At 34.9% G+C, this 23654-nt stretch overlaps 3 protein-coding genes and 1 non-coding gene across 11 annotated transcripts in view; 3 read left to right on the plus strand and 1 right to left on the minus strand.

The window, feature by feature from the left end:
- Positions 1-2191: 2191 nt before the first annotated feature.
- Positions 2192-2262, plus strand: Trnag-gcc (transfer RNA glycine (anticodon GCC)). Its single transcript has one exon. It is a non-coding gene; the product is annotated as a tRNA-Gly (tRNA).
- Positions 2263-6060: 3798 nt separating this feature from the next.
- On the plus strand, positions 6061-10722 carry LOC134247875 (uncharacterized). Its single transcript, XM_062730276.1, has 3 exons — positions 6061-6293; positions 9651-10009; positions 10282-10722. Exons 1-3 carry the CDS (start codon positions 6061-6063, stop codon positions 10665-10667), a joined length of 978 nt encoding a protein of 325 aa, XP_062586260.1. The 3' UTR covers positions 10668-10722.
- Positions 10723-12997: 2275 nt separating this feature from the next.
- Positions 12998-18386, minus strand: LOC134247894 (kyphoscoliosis peptidase-like). 3 transcript variants are annotated; one of them, XM_062730297.1, is made up of 5 exons: positions 18151-18373; positions 16564-16709; positions 15762-15877; positions 15158-15274; positions 12998-15057 (listed from the first exon to the last, which is right to left on the minus strand). In XM_062730297.1, exons 2-5 carry the CDS (start codon positions 16702-16704, stop codon positions 13752-13754), a joined length of 1680 nt encoding a protein of 559 aa, XP_062586281.1. In that variant the 5' UTR covers positions 16705-16709; positions 18151-18373; the 3' UTR covers positions 12998-13751. The 3 variants fall into 3 exon arrangements, with proteins under 3 accessions (XP_062586281.1, XP_062586280.1, XP_062586279.1); XM_062730296.1 differs by lacking the exon at positions 18151-18373 and adding an exon at positions 18003-18129; XM_062730295.1 differs by having other exon boundaries at positions 12999-15057; positions 18263-18386.
- A 3084-nt stretch (positions 18387-21470) lies between these two features.
- Positions 21471-23654, plus strand: part of LOC134247895 (inositol hexakisphosphate and diphosphoinositol-pentakisphosphate kinase 2-like) — a 32832-nt gene continuing 30648 nt past the window's right edge. For 5 of the 6 annotated variants that reach the window (XM_062730298.1, XM_062730303.1, XM_062730302.1 and 2 more), the window contains exons 1-3: positions 21471-21618; positions 22531-22650; positions 23123-23436. In XM_062730298.1, the coding sequence (XP_062586282.1) occupies positions 22552-22650; positions 23123-23436 (413 nt within the window). In that variant the 5' untranslated portion in view covers positions 21471-21618; positions 22531-22551. Of the gene's footprint in view, positions 21627-22526; positions 22651-23122; positions 23437-23654 lie in introns of all 6 variants that reach the window. The other variant, XM_062730300.1, reaches the window with a different exon arrangement.

Below are 23654 nucleotides of genomic sequence, written 5' to 3' on the forward strand. Positions count from 1 at the left end.
ATTGTGCCGGGGTTTTTTGTTGGGGCGGGTCGTTACGGTGGGAACTAGCTTGTCAAGTTACACGTGATGGTCGCTATTTTCTTTGTTTGATTTATTTTCCCGTACTTTTTTCTTGCCTTTCAATTAAAGTAGTCTGTAATTAAATAGAACGACCCAATGGTTATTCAGATTTTTTTTAACAATAAACAATTAAAATCAATGTTGTTCTTATTCTTATAAAAGCAAACCTCCTTTTATTTACAAATAGGGGGGAAAATCACGGAAATGCTCGTCTGAATAGATTTTTGTTATTAAGAGAAAAAAGCGGACGGTGGTTCATTATGATATAAAATATAATATTATTAATTGTACATAATATCACCATGAATATCCATCGGCTTTTTTCTCTTAATAACAAAAATCTATTCAGACGAACATTTCCGTGATTTTTTTTCCTTCTTTTAATTTGAAGGATATTTGTTTTTCTTTGAAAAAGCGTCAAAGAATTTAGGGGGATACTGAGTCAAAGTTATATATCATGCATGTCTAAGTACATTTAAACCTTAACGGGTATTTTACAGAGAATCTAAATAAAAAATAAACATGTCATACTAATTAATATGCAGCAACACTTCCCATCAACCATTTGTCACAAGGAAATCTCCAATTTCACGCCTCGGTCACCTTTTATGAATTAAAGTAATCTTGGCTGTTCTGATATTCATGAATGATTTTATCAGACAACCAACCTTCCATCGATAAAGTTGAAACGTTAATTGGGATTTTTTTGTCATTGTAATTATTTTTTTTCTCATTCATTTTTTTTAAATAAAACACACACATTAAAAGTTAGTGAGGAAGAAACCACATGCGCAATTTTCTTTGGTACATGTTCCATAAACTCTATTTGATTGAAATTCATTTTAAAAATATTAGAAAAACATCTTGACACCTTAATAATTAGTACACTTTAAAGTCATTTATGAATCTATACAAATAGTCTTTTAGGAGCTATACATTTTAATAATTTATCTTTCTTTTAATAAATTCGAAGCGTTAATAAAATACTTTTTTTGGAGAGGAGAGAGCATATACTAATAAATAGATAGACAAGCTAGTAAAATGATCGATAAAAATTATGGGTCTGGAGTGCTTGTGTATACTTTTATTTTTATTATATTTAAAATCTCTAAACTAATGCATACGCTATCTACAAAAGAATCAATTTTACACCCTTCCGGCACCCTTTCATCAACCATAACAATCCCGTAGGTATAGAAATTTCAGGGGGGGGGGGGGGGCATACATTTTCAGTTGGAGACACTATCATCTAACAAAAAATTCGAAGAGGCAAACTTTTTTCAATGTCAACTCCTTTCAGTACCAATTTTTTTGCATACAACACTACATTTCCTTGATATCACTCTACTGTAGTAAAGTGGGGGGGGGGGGGGGGGCAACCTGCCTTTCAATAAACATTTCTAATAGTAAAAGTAATGTTGGGAAAAAAAGTGGGGGACACCCATGTTGCTACGTGCCTGCTGCGTAAGAAAAAAATAATTATAATTCATTGTATACAATTAAAACCTTTCAAACAGTAGTAAAATATTAAAATCTTATGGTTGCTCTTTATAAACAAATAAAGTAAATAAGTAAACATAAGTTTTACTTCATAAGTAAATATTTTTACATATCTTATGACCAAACCTCCAATCTAATTAAAATTAGATCCTTTGATCCGCTCACCTAAGATCGCTACCTTTGTGTAGCGATCTTAGGTGAGCGGATCAAAGGATCTAATTTTAATTAGATTGACCAAACGTCAGGCCTTTAAATTGCTTTTATACACACAATTTTTTTAAGCGATCCAAAGGCACGTGGACAAAATAAGATTTATCGAGTGTAAAAAAAAATATACAACAATGTTTAAAATATAATTTTATGTTCATTTATTTGAGTACAAATTTTATCATATATATTTATTACATTTATTTGCTGAAGTAGCCCATATCTTGAGATACTGTACGTATCTTAAATCATAATTTCAAATACTCAATAAAAGTATGGACATAGTCTTAATAAATACGTCCCTGTGTGGAGGATCCTTTTTTTCAATTCAATCATTTTCCTCTTTTGTCAAAAAAACCTGTGCACACGTGAAAGGGATTAACTTGAACAGTCCATTCCGTATTTTATTAGGGTTTAACTGTAAGCATCGGTGGTTCAGTGGTAGAATGCTCGCCTGCCACGCGGGCGGCCCGGGTTCGATTCCCGGCCGATGCATATTTTTTTTTTCTTTCTAATATTTATTAACTATATATATTAATAAAACATACAGGTCTAAGATCTTGATTTATAGATCCGAAACATTTTTTTTTCAAATATGAAGTTCTAATGTACAAAGTAAGGAAATTCTCACAACAAAGTGCCTGCGCTCAACAGTTAAAAATTTCTTTTGTTATTGCTGTGAACCTTATCACCAAAAGTAAGAAGACACTTAGTACATGGCTTAGAATGCTAAGCTACATGTGTGATTTAGATTAATTTCTAGATTACGTATTTTTTTAAATTCTTTTAAAATAACTTTTCTCCTCCGGAAAATGGCAATCATACATTGATTTGAGTTATTCCTCTTTGTACAATGGACATCGATCACATCTATATATAACTCGGAAATCCCCCACTTGTTCTTGCACAAAGATGTGTTATTTCATTCACTGAGTCCCTGTTTCAAATTTAGGTAAGTCTGTTTCAGAATTTCTCCCAATATATAGGGGAAACTATTTACATGTATGTCAGGTGATCAAGAGGACTTTTAAGCTAGTATAGTATATCTTAGGGAACCTAAACAATGACTGAATGTTCATGTCATATCATGATTTTGAAATAACTCTAGTTAAAATACGCTCAGTACATGTAATTAAGGTAGACTGACACGTCATTTTTCTTTAACTTCATACCTATTTAGGTTAAGTTCATTTCACGATTATATTAGATTTTCAAAGATATGATGAGAATCTTTTCCGTAATCACTAAGATTTACACCTGGTGTAAGGGAGATCACTCTAAAAAAAATTATTGTACAGGTTTCGACACGTCGTATTTAAAGATATGTATGCCGTGTTAAACAGTATTTTTGCACAACTGAAACCGAACAAAAATTTCTGGAGTATGATAAGCTACCAAAAATGAAGCATTCTTGCAAATTCGATGAAATATTATTCGGTATTAACAAAGAACTGATCAGGAAAAGAACACGATATTCTCATGCATATTTATAAAGGACTGGCATTTATCCCGGATCTACGCATGTGCGCGGGAAAAGCATCCGAGAATCATCAAGTCGAGGAAAATATTTTTTGTGACGTCTGTTCAGTGAAGGACACAAATAGACCAATCAGCTCAATGAGTTGCATTTATGGGTTACTACATAAAATACTACATGTTTTTCAAAAAGGCTAGTTTTTTAAATCGCTCTCAGAAAGACTTGATGCATTATGTACATTATTTTCAAGTAATCCCATGCTCATATTTGCATACAAATTATTAACAATGATGAAAATTAAAGTTTTCCCCACTCCGTTGTACAGGTCCGTTTGTTTAGAGTTTCCCCGTGCTGTACTGCTAGTGGACATTTTCGGTTGGGTGAAAATTTACGGATCTTCAGTATGGAGCGCATTATGCGCAAAAGATATTTTATGTCAAGTACAATGTATGGAGAGTTATTCAAACTACCATGTTTAGACCCTGAATGGGATATCGTCAATAATCCCTTTTGGTTTTTATACCCCCCGCTTGAAAAGCGGGAGGGTATATAGTAATCGTTAATTCCGTCCGTCCGTCCGTCCGTCCGTCCTTCTGTACGTCTGTCCGTCCGTCCGTCTGTTACGCTTTGGGGTACCCATCTCTTATCCGCAACTCCTCTCATACCATTGAATGAAATTTGATGCAACTTTCACAGAATCTTTATTACATATTGCCATTGTGCATCTCCTATTTTACTTTTTGATCCGACACATATTTTGGGTTTCCCGGCCACAGGAAAACATGGACTTTTTAACCATATGGGAGGCGGGGGGTATCATTTAGTGAGCTCATCGCTCACAGTACCTCTAGTTTAATATGAACTACATAACATATGTAGATGAAACTTACATACCATACATCTTGCCTTCTTAGAAATATAGTTGGGCTAATAAAATAAAATTGGTCAAGGAATTCCAGGCTTCTAAAAACTATTCCAGTTTGAGAGCACAACCAAGCATTTCGATGAACACCATTAAGAAAAATTAATTCAGGTAGGTAGCATCGGTTTTTTTTAAGTGGGTGGGGGATAGAACAGAGAGAGAAGAAAAATCAACTAGTTCGAAGAAATCTGACAAGTAAAATAGGTTCCAATATCTATCAGTACTAAATTTTATTCATTCACTACAATTTACTGCCAAACTCCAAATTTCACTTTCGAATTAGTTCGAGCCAATGCTGATAACCTACTTGCAAGATTTTTTATATTATTTTCAAGGGTCAGAAATACTGTGGTTCATATGTAAAGAATTTTATTATATTATTTAATAGTATTCTGGTTTTGGCAATCGGTATATTGTGCAGATTTATACATGATATTCTGTGGAATACTTTTTGTTGTTTTGAACCATTAAGAAATGCAGAATCGAATGTATCTAATAACCATTTTGATTGATCAAATTATATCATTTGTTTGTATTGGTTATTTCATTTTGGCACAACATGGTTTCCACACTTCTTTATCCATAGTCGCTGACAGCTGTAGAATTTCATCCAACCTGTCCATTGAAAAGACAATTGCACGTGATTATTCCTCGGTACAAAAAGCAACCAATATCTCAATATTGACAATCTCTAACTCACGTGTTTGTAGTAAAAACGTAGTAGACCATCATGCTTTTCGGTTCATTCACGAGATTGGACCATTGTTTGCTGTAAACATGCGAGACAACGTGATCATGAATATTTCAATAAGGGGCGGTTTTTTATCCGACACGGAGAGAAAATAATTTTTACCAAATAATATTTCATAACTATTAAAAGTGATGGAGTGGAATTGTCTTATTTGCAGAAAGTATATAACTTATATAACTTGAAGAGACACCACATATATTTATTACTTTTAAAATAAGACACTAATACGGCATATATAGCTTTAACAAGACTAGTGCTTAATTGTCTATTATAAATTATGAATACATGTATTGCATGATTCATAACATTTCTGTAAGAAAGTATTTGTGAAATTTTTGTCCTTAACCAAGTCGCTCCTAGTAGTGGACATGAGTATTGTCGAACATTATATAGTTATTTAATAAACTTTAATAACCAGGTAAATATTTGTTTAATTTCTCTTGAACTCTGTTGTCAATCGTCACATCAGTACAATGTAGGCTCATATAATTTAATAATACCGTAACTGTACTTTACAAGTGTTCGGGCATTACATGTATATTGTCACATGCAGGCACTTGTTTCGGAAATAAATTTTTAACCCTTAGTATAATAAAAGTGTTAAATATTATATTATTTTCCGAAACCAGTGCCTGATCTTACTGTGCATAGGCGTCGGAAGCAATTTGAAAGAGGGGGGGGGGGCGGCTAAACCAACAAAAAACCAACAAAAAAGGTAAACCCCAATTTTCAATGCCCATATTATGTATATATTTGCAAAAAGTGGGAGAGGGGGGCTAAGCTCACTTTAGCCCCCCCCCCCCCCGGTTCCGACGCCTATGCTGTGCTCAGTCCACGGAGAGTAGGTAAGAGAAGTACATGTATTTCGAAGTAAGCTATGAGTTATTTTACTTCATTCCGTAGAACTTTTAAGGCTATCTTTAAAAATGAAATAGTGTCAGGAATCCATCTAAGTAGAATAAATCAAAACATTACATAAAATTATGAGACAGACTTAGTACCTATTAATATAAGTAGGCTTTTTATTCAGTAAGTATAAACATGTGCTATAATTGTATGTACTCCAATGACACACACTTATACCTAACAATGTACGCAATTTACACAGGTACTTGTTGACTGTTCAGTGCGAAAACTTGCAAAATGAGGAAGGAGAATACGTATTTACCTTCTGCCAAGAAGATCTTCCAGCGATATGAAAGAGTCTCGTTTCAAGAGAATATTTTGTTGGTGGGGACCGTAGGGGCGGGAAAATCAGCTACTATCAATACCATCAGCGCCGCCCTGTCGGGGGAAAAGAAATATCGCGCCCCTATCGGCGCCCAGCTCTCCTCCACAGACGCTAAAAGAAGGAGGACTACGACACATCTTATGTGGTAAAATATAATGTTATTAACTTAAGTTACATGTATTTTTTAAAATGCGTTTATTCATCCAATTTTTGCAATGCATATTATCGATTGCCTTTCATATTACATTTATGTATACAGTCACATTTGACTTACAGATAATCATGGGATTTTTTTCTGTTTCTGCCTTTTGAATAATTTGCAAAACTTTGTGCATGGGCATATCATTGCACTTGATAGTTGTAAACAATTAAAACTAGAGGTACTGTGATCAATGAGCTGACTAAATAATACCCCCCGCCTCCCATATGAATACAATGGCAGTGTCCATGTTTTGCTATGGGAAGCCCAAAATAGTGTAAGATCAAAAAGTAAAATAGAAAGTGCACAATGACAATATGTAATAAAGATTCTTTGAAAGTTTCATTAAATTTCATTCAGTAGTATGAGAGGAGTTGCGGATAAGAGATGGGTACCCCAAAGTGTAACGGACGAACGGACGAACGGACAGACAGACGGACGTACCGACGAACGGACATACCGATTACTATATACCCTCCCGCTTTTAAAGCGGAGGGTATAATGAAATACGAGATATCAAACTGCTTTCAAAGTCATAAGTCAGTTCAAGCAGTACAAATTAGTAGAATGCACAGCAAACACTGACCTCTAAAACATAAAGGTGAGATGAGTTGGCATGGAGAAGTGAAGATCCTCCGTTGACCGGTCACACCCGCCGTGTATTCCTTGTCATGAATGCAAAAAATGAACAAATCCGTTGTTAATTCAGTGTGTAAATGATGGCATAACAAATAGTATGAAAAACATCAATCAATATTTTAGACTGCATGTATTTGCTGACAGGGAAATGATGACTTTAAAAGAAACTGCTGATCTTCTTGTTTCATCAACTTGTTTGTCAATAGCTTTATTAACTTGCCTCGTTTTAGAAACCAATCGTCCTTAGAGAATGCTCTTGCGTATCGAATGAAAGAAATAAACCCAATATGCAGATGATTAGGGTATATTCAATTCGCAACATAAGTTAAAAGTCGAAGTCATTGCGCTTATCGTAAAGCTTTGTTGTTAGAATACCGTTGATGTCTTTTTCTAATAAATTATCCAAGTATGAAACAAATATGTCTGGGGAATACCCGATCTGCCCCCAAAAGCTAGGGGAGACGCAGACACAGGGGATAATTTATCAATGAATAATCGGAGCTTATGAATTGTTTTTCAACTATGAATAACAAGAGGCCCAGGGGCCACAGCGCTCACCTGAGCACATCAGGCTTGAATTTACTCCCCCCCCCTTCCAGGCGTTCATCATTTGAACAAACTAGAATCTACACTACCTGAGGATGATTCCATATAAATATCACTAAGCATAGCTTTGAAGTACTTGAAAAGAAGATTTTAAAAGGTTTCCCTATATATCCCTATGTAAAACTTGGGTCGGCCATATAGGCCCCACCCTAGCCCCGGGGGTCAAGATTTGAACAAACTTGAATCTACACTACATGAGGATGATTCCTCATGAATTTTACTCTCCTGGCCCAGTGGTTCTTGAGAAGGATTTTTAAAGATATCTCCTATATATTCCTATGTAAAACTTTGGTTGGCCATTTTGGCCCCACCCTTGCCCCGGGGGTCATTATTTGAACAAACTTGAATCTACACTACCTGAGGATGATTCCACATGAGTTTCATCTTTCCTGGCCCAGTGGTTCTTGAGAAGAAGATTTTTAAAGATATTTCCTATATATATTTCTATGTAAAACTTGGGTTGGCCATTTTGGCCCCACCCTTGCCCAGGGGTCAAGATTTGAATAAACTTGAATCTACACTACATGAGGATGATTCCACATGAGTTTCATCTTTCCTTGCCCAATGGTTCTTGAGAAGAAGATTTTTAAAGATATTTCATATATATTCCTATGTAAAACTTGGGTCGGCCATTTTGGCCCCACTCTTGCCCCGGGGGTCATGATTTGAACAAACTTGAATCTACACTACCAGAGGATGATTCCACATGAGTTTTGTCTTTCCTGGCCCAGTGGTTCTGGAGAAGAAGATTTTTAAAGATATTTCCTATATTTTCCTATGTAAAACTTTGGTCGGCCATTTTGGCCCCACCCTTGCCCAAGGGGTCATGATTTGAATAAACTTGAATCTACACTACCAGAGGATGATTACACATGAGTTTCATCTTTCCTGGTCCAGTGGTTCTGGAGAAGAAGATTTTTAAAGATTTTTCCTATATATTCCTATGCAAAACTTTGGTCGGCCATTTTGGCTTCATCCTTGCCCCGGGGGTCATGATTTGAACAAACTTGAATCTACACTACCTGAAGATGATTCCAAATGAGTTTCATCTTTCCTGGCCCAGTTGTTCTTGAGATGAATATTTTTAAAAGATTTTTCCTATATATTCCTATGTAAACCTTTGGTCGACCATTTTGGCCCCACCCTAGCCCCGGGGGTCATGATTTGAACAAACTTGAATCTACACTACCTGAGGATGATTCCACATGAGTTTCATCTTTCCTGGCCCAGTGGTTCTTAAGAAGAAGATTTTTAAAGATTTTTCCTATATATTCCTATGTAAAACTTTGGTCGGCCATTTTGGCCCCACCCTAGCCCCGGGGGTCATGATTTGAACAAACTTGAATCAACACTACCTGAGGATGATTCCACATGAGTTTCATCTTTCCTGGCCCAGTGGTTCTTGAGAAGAAGATTTTTAAAAGATTTTCCTATATATTCCTATGTAAAACTTTGGTCGGCCATTTTGGCCCGACCCTAGCCCCGGGGGTCATGATTTGAACAAACTTGAATCTACTGGCCACACCCTAGCCCCGGGGGTCATGATTTGAACAAACTTGAATCTACACTACCTGAGGATGATCCCACATGAGTTTCATCTTTCCTGGCCCAGTGGTTCTTGAGAAGAAGATTTTTTAAAAATGCTATTAATTTTTCACTAATTCATAATTATCTCCCCTTGGAAGAGGGTGCGGCCCTTCATTTGAACAATCTTGAATCCCCTTTACCCAAGGATACTTTGTGCCAAGTTTGGTTGAAATTGGCCCAGTGGTTCTTGAGAAGAAGATGAAAATGTGAAAAGTTTACGACAACGACAACGCCAACGACAACGCCAACGCCAACAACGACAACGACAGACGACGGACAAATTTTGATCAGAAAAGCTCACTTGAGCCTTCGGCTCAGGTGAGCTAATAAAAGCTTATATTTTTTTCTTGCCACTGAGATATTTCAAAAAATGTAAAATTTGACGCAAAAAGCGCAGCCAGCTCGTGTTGCTTGATGAGTCAATAATATTTTGTGATTATCATTTGAATGCTTAATTATTTATGTTATCAGGTATAAAGGATGTGGTATAGATGAAACACGAAGGAAAGACATGCATGCACCAAAATATATACCAAACCTAGTAGACATGACTGGATTGGAGAATATTGACTCACGTGAACAGGAAGAACTGCTGGAAATGATACTAATGGGAAAGATTCCGAACGAAACGTCGATTCCCGCATTACAAGACATGGAGAGAAGAAATTCTGGATCGATACGCAGACGTTTTCCATTTATCTACAATCCTCGGCGCATCCATAAGATCTTGTTTGTCGCTAGCGCTAACGAACCTATTCCTACCAAACTGATCCAGAGTGTCCGAAATGTCGCCCAACCTGACGGAAGTCCATCTAACTACAACCCTAGATGTAGGACAGTAGTTTCCATCTCCACATTATCATATAATTAAAGCATTGACAAAGATAAAATAACAATACTTCCTTGAAATTACGCATCTCTTTTTGTTTTGCTTTTGCGATTGTGCAGAATTGTACATAGCATCTTTAAGGCAATGAAAGATTAACTTCATGAACATTAACGCCATAAACAAATTATTTTGTAAGAAACCTTGCATGACCGTTTGATTATATAAACATTGTATGTATTGGCTAATATTGACCACATGTATATATTTTTACAGATATCCCGTTGTTCGGCTTACTGACTAAGGAAGATCTTGTAGATTGGGAAGACGCTGAAATTCAAAATCGAGAGCGGGAATTTCTCCAGAGCCTCGGTATCGATCAGACAGCCTCGTATTCACGTTGGCAAAACAACTCAACGGGGGACTTTTCGTGCAAGGTGCTCTACTTTCTGGACAGATTATTATCCCCCGAGGTCCGAATGGTTCTCGATCAAGTTATCTTCTTCAAAACTTGGATGGGGTCCCTCTGGGAAAATCCATTATATATTTTCCCAATAATGATTGTGCCATTCGTTGCTTTTTTCATGGCGTATTCTCTTTTCGACGTCATTATGCCGGAATTCGAACTTTTAGATTTTTTAAAAATGAAATCAAAGCAATAACCTCAATTTTAAAAAAAAAATCTTTTTGGATACTCAGTATTAATTCATGTAACTTTCAGGAAGGATTCTTGTCTGGGTTCCCGTAAAATGGAATATTCAAAGTATATTTACTTTTATTTCATATATTGAGGGGTTTTTGATTTTCTTTTTATAACTATGCAATTTTAAAATGATTAATTGGGTTTGAAATCTATCACGGATTATATTTTGTGTGAAACTAGTATTACAATGTATGAAAATTAATGTATCATTCTTTTCTATTCTTATCGTTTTGAAAATGACAACAGACTAAAGAGAATTTTCTAAAGAGACTGAAATTTATAACTATTGACTAAAGTATTTTATCAAATTAATACTTTTTCTAAACAAAGTACAATCATGTTTGCTTTTGAAATCCTCCGGTCTAAGAACACACGAATATAAGAGCAGATGTGAACGAAAAACAAATCTAAAAAATGACTTTTCTTATATTACTGAGTATATAGTCATTTTAAAAAAATCTTTGTATTAATTTGTATCTTTTTCGAATACTTCACTATAAGTGAAATAAAGGGAAAAAAGTGTAAAATATTTCAAACATTTAAAACTAGCTAATTTTCCCTAAAAAAAATTGAACCATTTTTACAAGCATGCCTTACTTCTTGCTACCTCATTTTTAAGTAGTGGAAATTCGGATTTACAAATATTTATTTAATTGAATTATTCATGTGATGAAATAAACATGAGAAGAATCCCCCCTTAATGTCCTTTATTCCTTGTCTACTTTGTTTCCTTTTAATTTTGATACAGTAAATTTACCTTTGCATGTAACAAGTTATTTATATTTTTTAAAGTTGAGATTACAAGTCATTTATATCTTTTAGAGTTGAGATTACAAGTCATATATATTTTTTAAGGTGTTTGTAACACTCTGATAAGAGAGATAACTTTCTGAAGACATTTTTCCATGAATTACAGTGAATTGTCAATTCAGATTTTACCGATTTCATTATTAAAGACCATTTTACAGTCAACTCAATCAAATCTATTATTTTACAAGCATAGAAAACAATTTGATATTCCGATTTAAAAAGCAACGGTTCATTATGTTTTCTAATGAGAATTAAATAGGTATGAGAGTAAATATTTTCATATAAAACCTCATAATTCTAATTTTATTGTGAGATAAAAAATTTTGATCTTTTTATTTACTCCATCAAATTTTCTTCACATTATGTTTTGACGTAATATCCATTTCTGAAAAAGTACACAACGCTTCATATTTCAAGCTATTTTCCATTTGAATCTAGTGCTTTAAAATTTGTTGTTGATGAAAATAAATGTTTTGAATTTAAAAAAAAAAACTGGTAAAATTTGGAGCAGAGGGATATTTCACCTTAACGTTGAGATAACAAGTTATTTGTATTTTTAGCTCTACTGGTCAGAGACCAGAAAAGCTTATGCGATAGTAATGTGTCTGTCCGTCTGTCTGTCTGTAAACAATTTTTCAAAATGCTACTCCTCTTACATTTTTGGTCTGATATATAACTTGGCACAAGTAGACTACACTGAGCTATATAATTTTGTTTATCAGATTTTGATTTCGATTAACGGTGCCGTGGTTACTAAAAATAGAAATTTCTTTGAAATACTTTCAAAACGCTACTCCTCCTACAGTTTTAATCTGATTTCAATTTAACTTGGCACAGTAGTAGAGTACACTAAGATACATAATTTGTTGTTTGCTGCCTGTTGCAAAGTTTCAAATCCAAGTGCTACTCTTTCATTTGTTATACGGTCGCCTGCATGGAGCAGTAGTTAGAGTTCTAGAGTTGCGAATTAAGTAAGGAGCTGATCCTTAAGTCGCAGGTTCGAATCCCACTGTGGGAAGTAGAGACCAGTCGGAGTCCTTCGGATGTGACCGTATAAACCGAGGTCCTGTGTCGCAGTAGGTGTTGGCACGAAAAGGATCCCTCCCTGCTCAATGGCCCTGAGTGCCGAGTATAGGTCAAAATTTGCAGCTATACACCGGCAAGTGGTGGCGTCTCCGTATGAGTGAAAAATTCTCGAGAGGGACGTTAAACAGCATACAATCAATCAATCCTTTGTTATACGTGCAGACCAATAGAGCTAAAGTCTCATCAGAGACGTCTGGTTTCATTCTAAATGAGAAAAATAAATGGCCTTAACCTGACCTTGTTGATAATGTAAAACGGTCAAATTTAATATAACTGATACCATTACTTAGTTACACTACCTTTTATTATCTATGAAAATTTCATTGATGTTTTTAATACAAAAAATATAAGAAGATTTCCCCATAATATTTAGCCAGTCTGTATAACTTTAACAATGAAGCAAATTTTTCTTCAAACAAGTAATACTAGTATTCTTTCGATCTACAACGAAATCAATAAATGAAAATATATTAAGCAATTTGAATGTCCTTAATTTACAATTCAATTGCTTAATTGGAATTTTTTGTAAGGTACAGTATAAAAAATGTAATAATAACACATATCACATATAAATAGTAAGCATGTTATCATGAAACAGATGAGTGTTCAGCAATGGACATCACTACAACCTTACTGAGACAATGCTCTATAAAATCTATCACAGCAAAAAAAATACGTCTAAGCTAAAAGATTATAAAATCAAATAATTCAAGAAATGTTTACATAAAAAAAAAATTCTCATGAATAAGTATGTAAACGAAGCACCGCTAAGTTTTTTAAAGTCTTTGGAAGACAATGTCAGTAATATGCGTAACAACAAGTATAAAATATCAATACAGTGGATGATCAGATCCCTCAGTGAATACATGTTTATACCGTGAAACCTGTATAATCCGACATGCGCTGGGAGATGAATTCTGTGTCGGATTAGACAGGGTGTCGGATTGGACAGTGTAAAATACATGCAAAATAGTAAAATGGGTCCGAAAATTTACTTCGGAATTTACGATTAATGTGACGGATTGCACAGATGTCGGATTAGACAGTTTACACTGTATCCCCATTGTGTATACTTCAGTCATTCATGATTTTTGCATATAAGAAGTGAAATGTTTTTAAAATATATCACTCATAACCAAAGTCACCCTCACATGACACTAAACTCGTATATCCTCCAATACTTTGAGCCTTTTTGGTCGCTAGCTGAAATCTGGATTCGTTCTCCGGGTCCAGGTGTCTTCATAGTTCCCTCCCAAATGTTTCCCTTCTTCTCCATTGGAGAATCATGTAGCAAAGCCTGAACGATGCTAGGAGAAGAGAACCGAAACTTCACCTGCGCATGCGTTTTTAATTCGCACGTGACAGGGGACAGAAGACGACATTCAAACTGAGTTGTTTGAGGAAAGACTTTTGGGAATGGTTCACAATTAGGATGATCTTCGCTGCAGAAAACCAAGTAAGCTATTCTAGGAGAGTAAGTGTCGGCATTCTCGTTTTTAGTGAATATACTTAGCTTGTAGTATCCCTTTGAAGGGAACTTAGCTTTGACACAGAGTTTCCCTTTATCCCTCTCTAGTAAAACATAATTATCGTTTGGATTGAGATTTTTCGTTGCGTGCTCCAACTTCGCAATGGCTTCAACTTTTTTGGTAGTTTTGATCTGAAGATCAAGCTTTCCATTCCTGCTTTCCAACACGGCGTTTTTTCCGGTAGAACTATGGAACCCTGCTTCAAGAGAGTCGTGATAAGGACCAAAGGGACCCTGATGCTTTGGGAAAGCAAACGAGCTGTCTCCAGTTTCCTCACATTTCAGAACGTAATTTGCTACAGCAGACAGCTCTTCCACCTTTGGATCATTGCGACCAAACAGTTTTAGTATGTAGGTTCCCCTTTCAGGTGGAGCAACTCGAATTCTTACTTTATTGCCACCCATGTTTTCTACAAGCGCATGTTGATCAAAATCTCGTGCAGACAGTTTCTTGGATAACCGTGCCATAACGAAAAAATAGGAAGATTTTGGATACCCCATGGTAAGTTCTATTTTGTTGGAAAAGTTGGTGACACCATCAGGATGTGATAAAGGCTTGATTTTCCATCTGTACATCCCTGTAAAGCCTTTCAGTCGTTTGTTAAATACCTCCAATGTTAAGGGCTTTGGAAGCAGTTGCCAGGTTTGACTCTTAGACATGTCACTATCCATATAAGGAAAATGGGTCACGATGAAATGCTTGGGTTCTGTCAAAAAATGAAAATCTGAGAAGTTCTTAACAAAATTGCCTCTGTCGTCACGTGATCCTGCTCCCCATGTACACTCAACAAATTGCCAGTCACCGTTTAAATATACAGCGTTCCACGCATGCTCTGGAGTTTTGTCAGTAGAAAAGCTCATTTCCGGATCGTAATTGAACGACTTTGAGTATCCGGAAATGATTTTCACAGGAATCCTGCATTCTCTGTAACACAGATATAATGACAATGGTCTCATTTAAATTATCTTTTCATTGAAAGACATCATCAAAGTACCATCATAAGCCGTATAAGTTGTGTATTTACCTGCATAAATCTGAGAAGAGGTTTGCATAGCCGATGCATACAGAACTACGCATGCGTAACACAGCAGCTCCACTTGTATCAATATCTCTGTCGTGAAAGTCTGGACGAGTGTCATACCTGTAAAACAGATGATACATCTACTGATAATACACTTCACATCAAGCATATGCATACAAAAGGTTTTGTGTCGCTCATTTGATGCAGTGGATAGAATCAAAGAGTAAAAAGTTCGAATCGTAGGACGTGGAAAACGACTTGTCGATTGCATGAGACCGCATAAACTTTGGACCAGTGTCGCGAAAGTAGGTGACACAAAGAAAGATATCTATCTTCGCTTAATGTACAATTCTAAATTGTGGCATCCAGACAGAGTGAAAAATTCGCGATGGGACATAAAGCAAACCATCAATCATGTACAATTAATCAAAAGTAATGAGTAACACTCCGACAATCGTTCATTTTAGAAAGAATTGCCAATGTTATATTTCTCTTCGTTTATTATATCGACTAACGAGTGGAAAAACAAATTGGAATAAAAAATGCTATTAGAAATATTTGATAAAAAAAATTAATATTCAAATTACTAGATAGAGTTTGGAATAACCTGATGTTTTCAGTGATCCAACGATAGAAAGCGCGGATCTTTTCTAGATCGGATGTTGCTCCTTCAGAAAGGTGGGTGGCCAGCTTTGCAACTGATACTGTGGCGGATCTAGGTGTCTACAAAATAAGCACCAATTTCCCAGGTAAAATAAATGACTCTTATTTCTTTCAGTTTTTGGATAAATTTTTTAACCGTTTTCACTGAGCTGAAGTTTCACTGAGTGCATTGGAAGGAGATGGGCCATGTTATAAAAGAATCCATGTTTTTTTTTAAAACAGTTTTTAAAAATAAGTAAATTTTATCGTGTGTATCACTTCTATGTTTAAATTAAATTCAAACGTGTCAATTATTTCCATGATAAGGAAAGAAAAGACCTGTGTTAATTATAGTCAAGGAATATGCCTTGCATTTATTCAGGTAAAGCACAGGTGGATATTCCTACTGGTTTTTTGTTGTTGAGTAAATTAAACTTGGGTTGAAGGGGGGGAATATTAAAAAGAAAAAAAGATTCAATAAATGAAAGTACATGTAAGTAACACAGGTACTTGTTTCGGAAATAAATTTTAACCCATAGTATATAATAATAACAAGGTATCTTATTTTTATACTAAGGGTTAAAATTTATTTCCGAAACTAGTGCCTGTGGTTAAGTAAACTGACATCTATGGACTACTTTATGAGATTTACAGTCACGAAAAAAGGAAAAAAGTAGCTAGCCCGTTACATGTACTTCCCTATTTGCTGATAACAGTGATAAAAATGTAAACTGAAACCAGACTTTAAACAAACAATAATGTCTCACCTTCAAGGCGTAATCGTCAATGCTTTTAAATGTATCCTCTCGTTTTACTAGGTGGCGCTTCAGTTTACGTGGGGGTCGCGGCTGTGGGAGGGGCTGGTCCTCTCCCTCTGTGTATCCCTGGGCTGACTGTCTGGACCCCATGATGGCTGTACATAAAAATTAACAAGAGGCCCAGGGGCCACATCGCTCGCCTGAGCAATTGGCTAGAAAAAAGCACATATCAGATCAGAACTGAAAATTTAAAAATGTAAAGGGGGTCATGAAACAAACTAGAATCTACAATATCTGAGGATGATTCCCTATAAATATCACTAGGCATGGCTTTGAAGTATTTGAAAAGAATATTTTAAAAGGTTTCCCTATATATTCCTATTTAAAACTTTTATGGGCCATTTGGCCCCACCCTACCCCAGGGGGTCATGATTTGAAGAAACTTGAATCTACACTACCTGGGGATGATTCCTTAAGAGTTTCATCTTTCCTGTCTCAATGGTTCTTGAGAAGAAGATTTGTCCTCTATATTCCTATGTAAAACTTTGATCGGCCATTGTGGCCCCACCCTACCCCCAGGGGTCATGATTTGAACAAACCTGAAACTACACTACCTGAGGATGATTCCATATGAGTTTCATTTTTCCTGGCTACGTGGTTCTTGAGAAGAAGATTTTTAAAGATTTTTCCTATATCTTCCGGCTGTGGGAACAAAGGGATGATTCCACATGAGTTTCATCTTTCCTGGCCCAGTGGTTCTTGAGGAGAAGATTTTTAAAGGTTTTTCCTTTATATTCCTATGTTAAACTTTGATCGGCCATTTTGGCCCCACCCTACCCTCGGGGGTCATGATTTGAACAAATTTGAATCTACACTACCTGAGGATGATTCCACATGAGTTTCATCTTTCCTGGCCCAGTTGTTCTTTAGAAGAAGATTTTTGAAAAATGCCATTAATTTTTCTCTAATTCATAATTATCTCCCCTTGGAAAAGGGCGTGGCCCTTCATTTGAAGAAACTTGAATCCCCTTTACCCAAGGATACTTTGTAGCAAGTTTGGTTGAAATTGGCCCAGTGGTTCTTGAGAAGAGGGTGAAAATTTGAAAAGTTTACGACAACGACGACGACGACAACGACAGACAACGGACAAATTTTGATCAGAAAAGCTCATTTGAGCCTTTGGCTCAGGTGAGCTAAAAAGGAAAATAGTGGGTGAAACATTAAAATGAAACAACCGTGAACTCTCACGATCTACCCCGATGGGCGAATTTTTAATTATATATTAATGAACTGGTCATGTTCTTGCTTTTAAAGTAATAAAAACCATTTTATTTATTATTTCTCAATGATTGAAATGCTTGACTGATTCAAAATGTTTGGTTTCGATTTACGTATACATGCATTTATATTGATCAAAGTTTACGCTAAGAGTATACAATTAAACTTACTGTTCGGAAGTTTTAAATCCAAAGGCTACAAACTTAAAATCCTTTTTATTGTGAAAGTAAACGAACAGTTTATACCTGTACCTTATAGTTATTCGTGGGATTTCCCATGATCATTTTAGTTTATTTACCTACACAAAATATGACATACCTGAATGTACATTATCTACGGCTTAATTACTGTCCGAAAATGATTGACAGGACAAATGAATGTACATGTACAATGCTACGTACACACAGAAAAAATAGCCAAATATGTTTACCTGTTTATTCACAAGGACAATGACAACCATTTACTAGTAGTTCATTCTGTTTGTCGAGGTTTGTCCCAAGGTTTGTCTCACACTTTCGCTCTGTGTATTTATAAACGACAATCTCGTCACGTCCTAAAAACTTCAAGTGGGATTTTTTAACTGCTAAATATAGAAACCTACTCAGGACAATTCTTACTAAAGATAAGAAAATAGATTTCAATTATATATGCCTGTATGTATATACTAGTCTAAATCTATCAAAATAAATTGTGAGGCAAAGAAGTTTGGAACTTAATGTAAAACACAAAAATACACTCTCATACCAATTTATCCCTCCCCCTCCATCGCCACCACCCCTACCCAACCCCTTTTCTATTTTTTTTTCTTCGGTACCATATTGATTTCTTATACGTGATATAACAAAAAATTGATTTTTTTTCAAAAAGTGTTGCTAATTTTGTTTATTTGATATGTGAATAAATACTTAAAGCAATATATGTACTGCGAATCTGATAATGAAAATGTTCATTGAAAGGCGCCCCATCCCAGCCTTTTTTGCTGCAGGATACATTTTTTCTCTCTTTGGCTGACCCCCAACTTTCAAAAACGATGCTTCGTCTCTGGCCAGTATAAACAATAAAAAATCTGGCCCTGAGGAAAGAATATCCTTTTTTGCTGCTAAAAATCGTGGATAGAGAAGCACATTTTTTCTCTCTTCTGGCTAAAACGGAACGGAAAACGGAACGGAATGGAAAATGGAAAATTTATGTCAAAAAAATTATATAGATTCGATATAAAGCGGATAAAAAGGCAATATTCTTGATATTTAAAAGTCATAAATATATTAAAAATTTATCATAAACTATGATATATATAATATAAACACATAAAAATCTGGTCTATAAAATACATACCAACTAGAGGAGAGACGTTTAATCAAATTCTTTTTTTTTGAGAGATCTGGTAAAGAAAAAAAAAGCTACATAAAATATCTGTGACAAAAATAACTGGCTTTGACATTCGTATTATGCAAGCAGTGGAGAATCCATGAATCTTGAAGGGGTAGGGGTAGGGGCTCACAGCCACCACACCCAAAAATTATCAATTAAATCTTATATGTACATGTATTATGTATTTTGGACACAAAAGGGAGGGGAGGACCTTTTGCAACTTCTTAGACCTTTCTGATGAGTTGAAAAACAAACCCAAATGTTTTACGGGGTCATTCATATACACCCCCCCCCCCCCACACACACACTCACATGTACCACATACAAACTTTAACTTCATTGAATGTAAAGATGCTACATTAAATTTGCCACAGAAAAGTATTCCAACTTTATCTATTCAGAATTGTATTTAACAGAATTTTAATGAACATGATTAAGCGACTCTATTTTGTATAAAATTTTAACAACCAGTGTTACGTTAGAGGTGTTTATCCGAGCTTGCCGGAAATGTTGGCTTTAATCGTAAAATTTTAATTTTTACATTTTATTTCTCTTACCTTGGTTCATCTAGATTTCAAATATCCCCCTTTTTTTTCAAGGCATTACCTTTTTACTTTAGAAATGTTTATTACCCCCCCCCCCCCCCCTTTTTTTCGATGTAATTAATGAAGTAAGTTAGTGTAAAAAATAGTACTGAAAGATGTTGGAGTTGGAACTTATCCCCCCTCCCGATTCAAACAATTGTCTTCTCGTTTTTCGCTTGTAAAATTCTGTTCAGGTAAGTTCATTAATCCCCCCCCCCCCAACCTCACTTTCAAAGTAGATTCAAGGTCACTTCTGTGTCTGCGATTTTCGTGAATGACTAAATCAACTTGTATTTAAGAATGGGGGACTGAATATGTAAAAGATATGTCGTTTATGATAAAATTTGTGTACTTTAAGTGATTTTATCGAAACAATAATATTCCGTACCGCGTTTTACATGTAAATAGCAACACCCTCTGTTATATATAGTGGTTACTAATTTTAAATGAATGTGGCCAGAGGGGTTCAAATTAAGTGTTAATGTGCATGAGGGACTGCATTCACTTTCGTTGGGAAATATATATCATAAGAATTGAATATTATAAAAATTAATTATTCTTTTCATACTGCTTGAAATATTTTTTGTTGTCTTTTTAGAGAAAGTAAGACAGATATACATGTTTCGGAATTACTAGTATATTGTAATATTGTAATCAGGGACCTGGTATGATAATACTATGCCAGAGTTAAAAACATTTATTTCCGAAACAAGTGCCCGTGGGAAGTTAGCTGGGGACGCATCAAAGGAATAATATACAGTATAAAGTATGTAAGTAGAGCCCTCTAAAATATTTTTCCGAAATATATGACTATATATATGAAATTTCCTTTGTAAGTTTGTTTGCCAAATAATGAGCAATGATGATGAACCCATTAGCTTTAAAATGTATATAGTTGTTGAAATCAGGAATATCCCACATTCCTTGTTCGATTGAAAAGGAAAATTACAGGGGTCGGACACGATAAGAAAAACTTGTTGTTTGTTCAGTTTATATATGCGCATACCTAATTAGGTCATATTTATATACAAGTACTTAATTTCTGTGTTACTTTGTAGTTGAGATAAGTGATTGTCATTGATGAAATCAGGTAAATTTTAATTGCAGCCATCTGTTTAACTATCTGATTAAAAAAACAACAACATGCAAGCAATATTTTAAAGAATATCACAAAAAACCGGCACTTTTTTCTATATATGTAGTTTGATCAATGTAATAATTTTATACCGGTGTACTTTAACTGCAGAAATAAGTATCCGTAGGGGCATCAATGAATAGGTAAAAGGAAAAGTGTTAATTCCACAACCACTACTGATTAACCCAATCTTAACCTCGATATAAATGTATGACTAACTTCAATACTTAGTTAAGAACACTTGCTACAAAAAGATACATGGATTGGTATATGTATATTGAGGACTATTTCGATTTAAATTTTGAAAGATGTACGTTAAAAAATTAAAATTCAATATTCTCAATTTTATCACCATGATAACTTTTTGTGACATTTAAACGTTTTATTGATTTTTTAGTGGAAAAAGTCAAATAAAACTTTACGGCATAACGTTTATTTTATGTTTCTTTTTAACTTAAAAAAAGTTTAATTTTTCGCATAACCACGGGCAAAATTTACGATCTGACTCGGACCAAATAAGGCGTAGCTTTATTTTCGATCGGGTTCGACATTAACATTTTCAATTTCCGGATTTTGTCGGATGATGGTTGCAGAAGTCTCGTCTGATATGGATTATTTCTGTTTATGACAAAGTTGGAGGATGGAGTAGAACAATTTATATACAGACCTGTCTCTGCCACAAGGCAGTGACAGAAAGTAAGCAACTGTACATTTTTTCTCTTGTTAATCGTCAAAGTATTGCGACAGTAAACATGGTAAAATGGACCATCATCACAGACATCAGCCAGATTGATCAGGACAGTCACACGATCAAAATAGATTACCCTATAATATGCATAACTTAGGTTATGAAAGTGTAAAATTTTATAACAACTCATGGAAAAATTTTATAATGTTTCTTGTTATAGTGCAAAATTACGTATAATTTGACATTGAATGGAATAATTCCGAATTTCCTCAGTCATATATAATTAGGCAGACGAGATATGAAATTTAAAATGAATCTGAATCTTCTTGAAAGAAATTAGCTGAAATATTTCAATTTTTATTGTTTCCAAATCATTTTGCTTTGATCTAGCTTGCATAAACCTGGGGAAAACCCTTAAGGCACAAATAAACTACCCATTTAAATTATTCAATCTAGTTTATGTATCTGCCATTGATGTCTTATGAGAGTATAATCATTATATCTTTTGATAATACTTGAAGTGTTTTTTTTTTCTCCACAAGTCTGTCTAATAATACATTTTTGTGATTTTTTCTGTGTAAGGGAGAAAAACTACATTATCTTAAATACAGATGGTTAACTTCAGAATATATAGATGGACCATTTATTTTCACACTAACCCATTCAAAATTTTGACAGTTGCACCATAGTACTTCCCATTCACTCATTCACTCAAACTTAAGTTTGCTTTGAATATGCTTTGATTGGTATAAAATTAATGGAAAAGGTTACATTAAAGTTGAGGAAGATTTTATTAGATTTTATGTAAATGTAAGCATGGCAAGGTTAAAAATTCCTGCAATGTTTGGTTAATTGCAAGAAACCATGGAAATCTGCATGAAAGTAAAAGTTAGTTTTTTGCAATGATTTTGAAATTTTAGAAGTTGTTTTGGAAAGATAAGATGGAAGCCACAGAAGAAAATAATCCTAGTCGAAGTCCACTGAGTAAAGATGGTACTCCCATGTTCTTTGTTGGAGAGGATATTCTCATCAAAGGAAAGGTCAGATTAATAGTAGAGATATAGAATGCTAATGCCCTACTGCAGTGTATCTGTACTTGGTTTGTTTTACATGTTGCAAAGGTAAAACAGCTGCTCTACAATTGATCTGATTAAAATCAAATCTTTGTTATGCTCCAGAATTCTGATGGTTGGAGTGACCATCAGAATTTTTAAGGCAGCATAAAAAACAGTTGTTAGAGAACTTTGTGTGCAGTATGATATAAAACTGAATTCAGAATTATTCGGATCAAAACCAACATCAATCACATCATTCAGTTTTACATTTTCCTTTATTGAAGTTTGCCATGAATGTGTCACCAACAAACCTTATAGATCTATCTGATATGAATAATTATAATGTATATTAGCATACTTGACCATTTAAAATTACAAAGTATAAGCTGAGATAGATGACATTATGAGAAAAAATTGATCATACTCTAATTTTATAATCGTGAATTCTTTTCTTCAGGGTGAGAATGCCTTGTTTGAGGAGCTGCCGGAGGGTAAGCGGATCGTCCTGGGTGTCTGTGCCATGCAAAAGAAATCCAACTCCAAACCAATGCACGAGATCCTGGATCGCCTGGAGAAGTTCATGCAGATCCAGGCCAACATATTTGATGAAGACGTGATTCTGAACAAACCCATCGAGGAATGGCCCATCGTGGATGTTCTGATTAGTTTTTTCTCGGCGGGATTCCCACTGGACAAGGCCATTCAGTACACTAAACTTAGGCAGCCTTTTGTTATTAATGACTTAGAATCTCAGTATATACTTCTAGACAGGTATCTATATACTTGCATATACTGTAAACATACTTATATATGTAAATGATGTTTATGTTTATGCTTATTGTTTGCCAATTTGAGTACCTGCTAATATAAGGATTGATGCAAATACTTGTAAAATAATTTCTCCATTTGTTCAAATTTATGATTATGGCAGTCTGAGAGAAATCCTTTTTATTTTCTACCTGCTGATTTAAGTTATTGTTTTTCATTAC

Source organism: Saccostrea cucullata, unplaced genomic scaffold, assembly GCF_032062105.1.
Source record: "Saccostrea cucullata isolate Sc308-1 unplaced genomic scaffold, CSIRO_AGI_Scuc_v1 ctg120, whole genome shotgun sequence".
Lineage (NCBI taxonomy): Eukaryota > Metazoa > Mollusca > Bivalvia > Ostreida > Ostreidae > Saccostrea > Saccostrea cuccullata.

Bases quoted from the DNA above. Each gene is read 5' to 3' on its own strand.
- LOC134247875 (XM_062730276.1), top strand. From the start codon at position 6,061: ATGAGGAAGGAGAATACGTATTTACCTTCTGCCAAGAAGATCTTCCAG. The intron at 6,294-9,650 runs GTAAAATATAAT...TTATGTTATCAG, and splicing joins ACTACGACACATCTTATGTG to GTATAAAGGATGTGGTATAG. The intron at 10,010-10,281 runs GTAGGACAGTAG...ATATTTTTACAG, and splicing joins ATCTAACTACAACCCTAGAT to ATATCCCGTTGTTCGGCTTA.
- LOC134247894 (XM_062730297.1), bottom strand. From the start codon at position 16,704: ATGGGGTCCAGACAGTCAGCCCAGGGATACACAGAGGGAGAGGACCAG. The intron at 15,275-15,761 runs GTTATTCCAAAC...TCTGTTTTACAG, and splicing joins TGGATCACTGAAAACATCAG to GTATGACACTCGTCCAGACT. The intron at 15,058-15,157 runs GTAAATACACAA...TCTGTGTTACAG, and splicing joins CTCTTCTCAGATTTATGCAG to AGAATGCAGGATTCCTGTGA.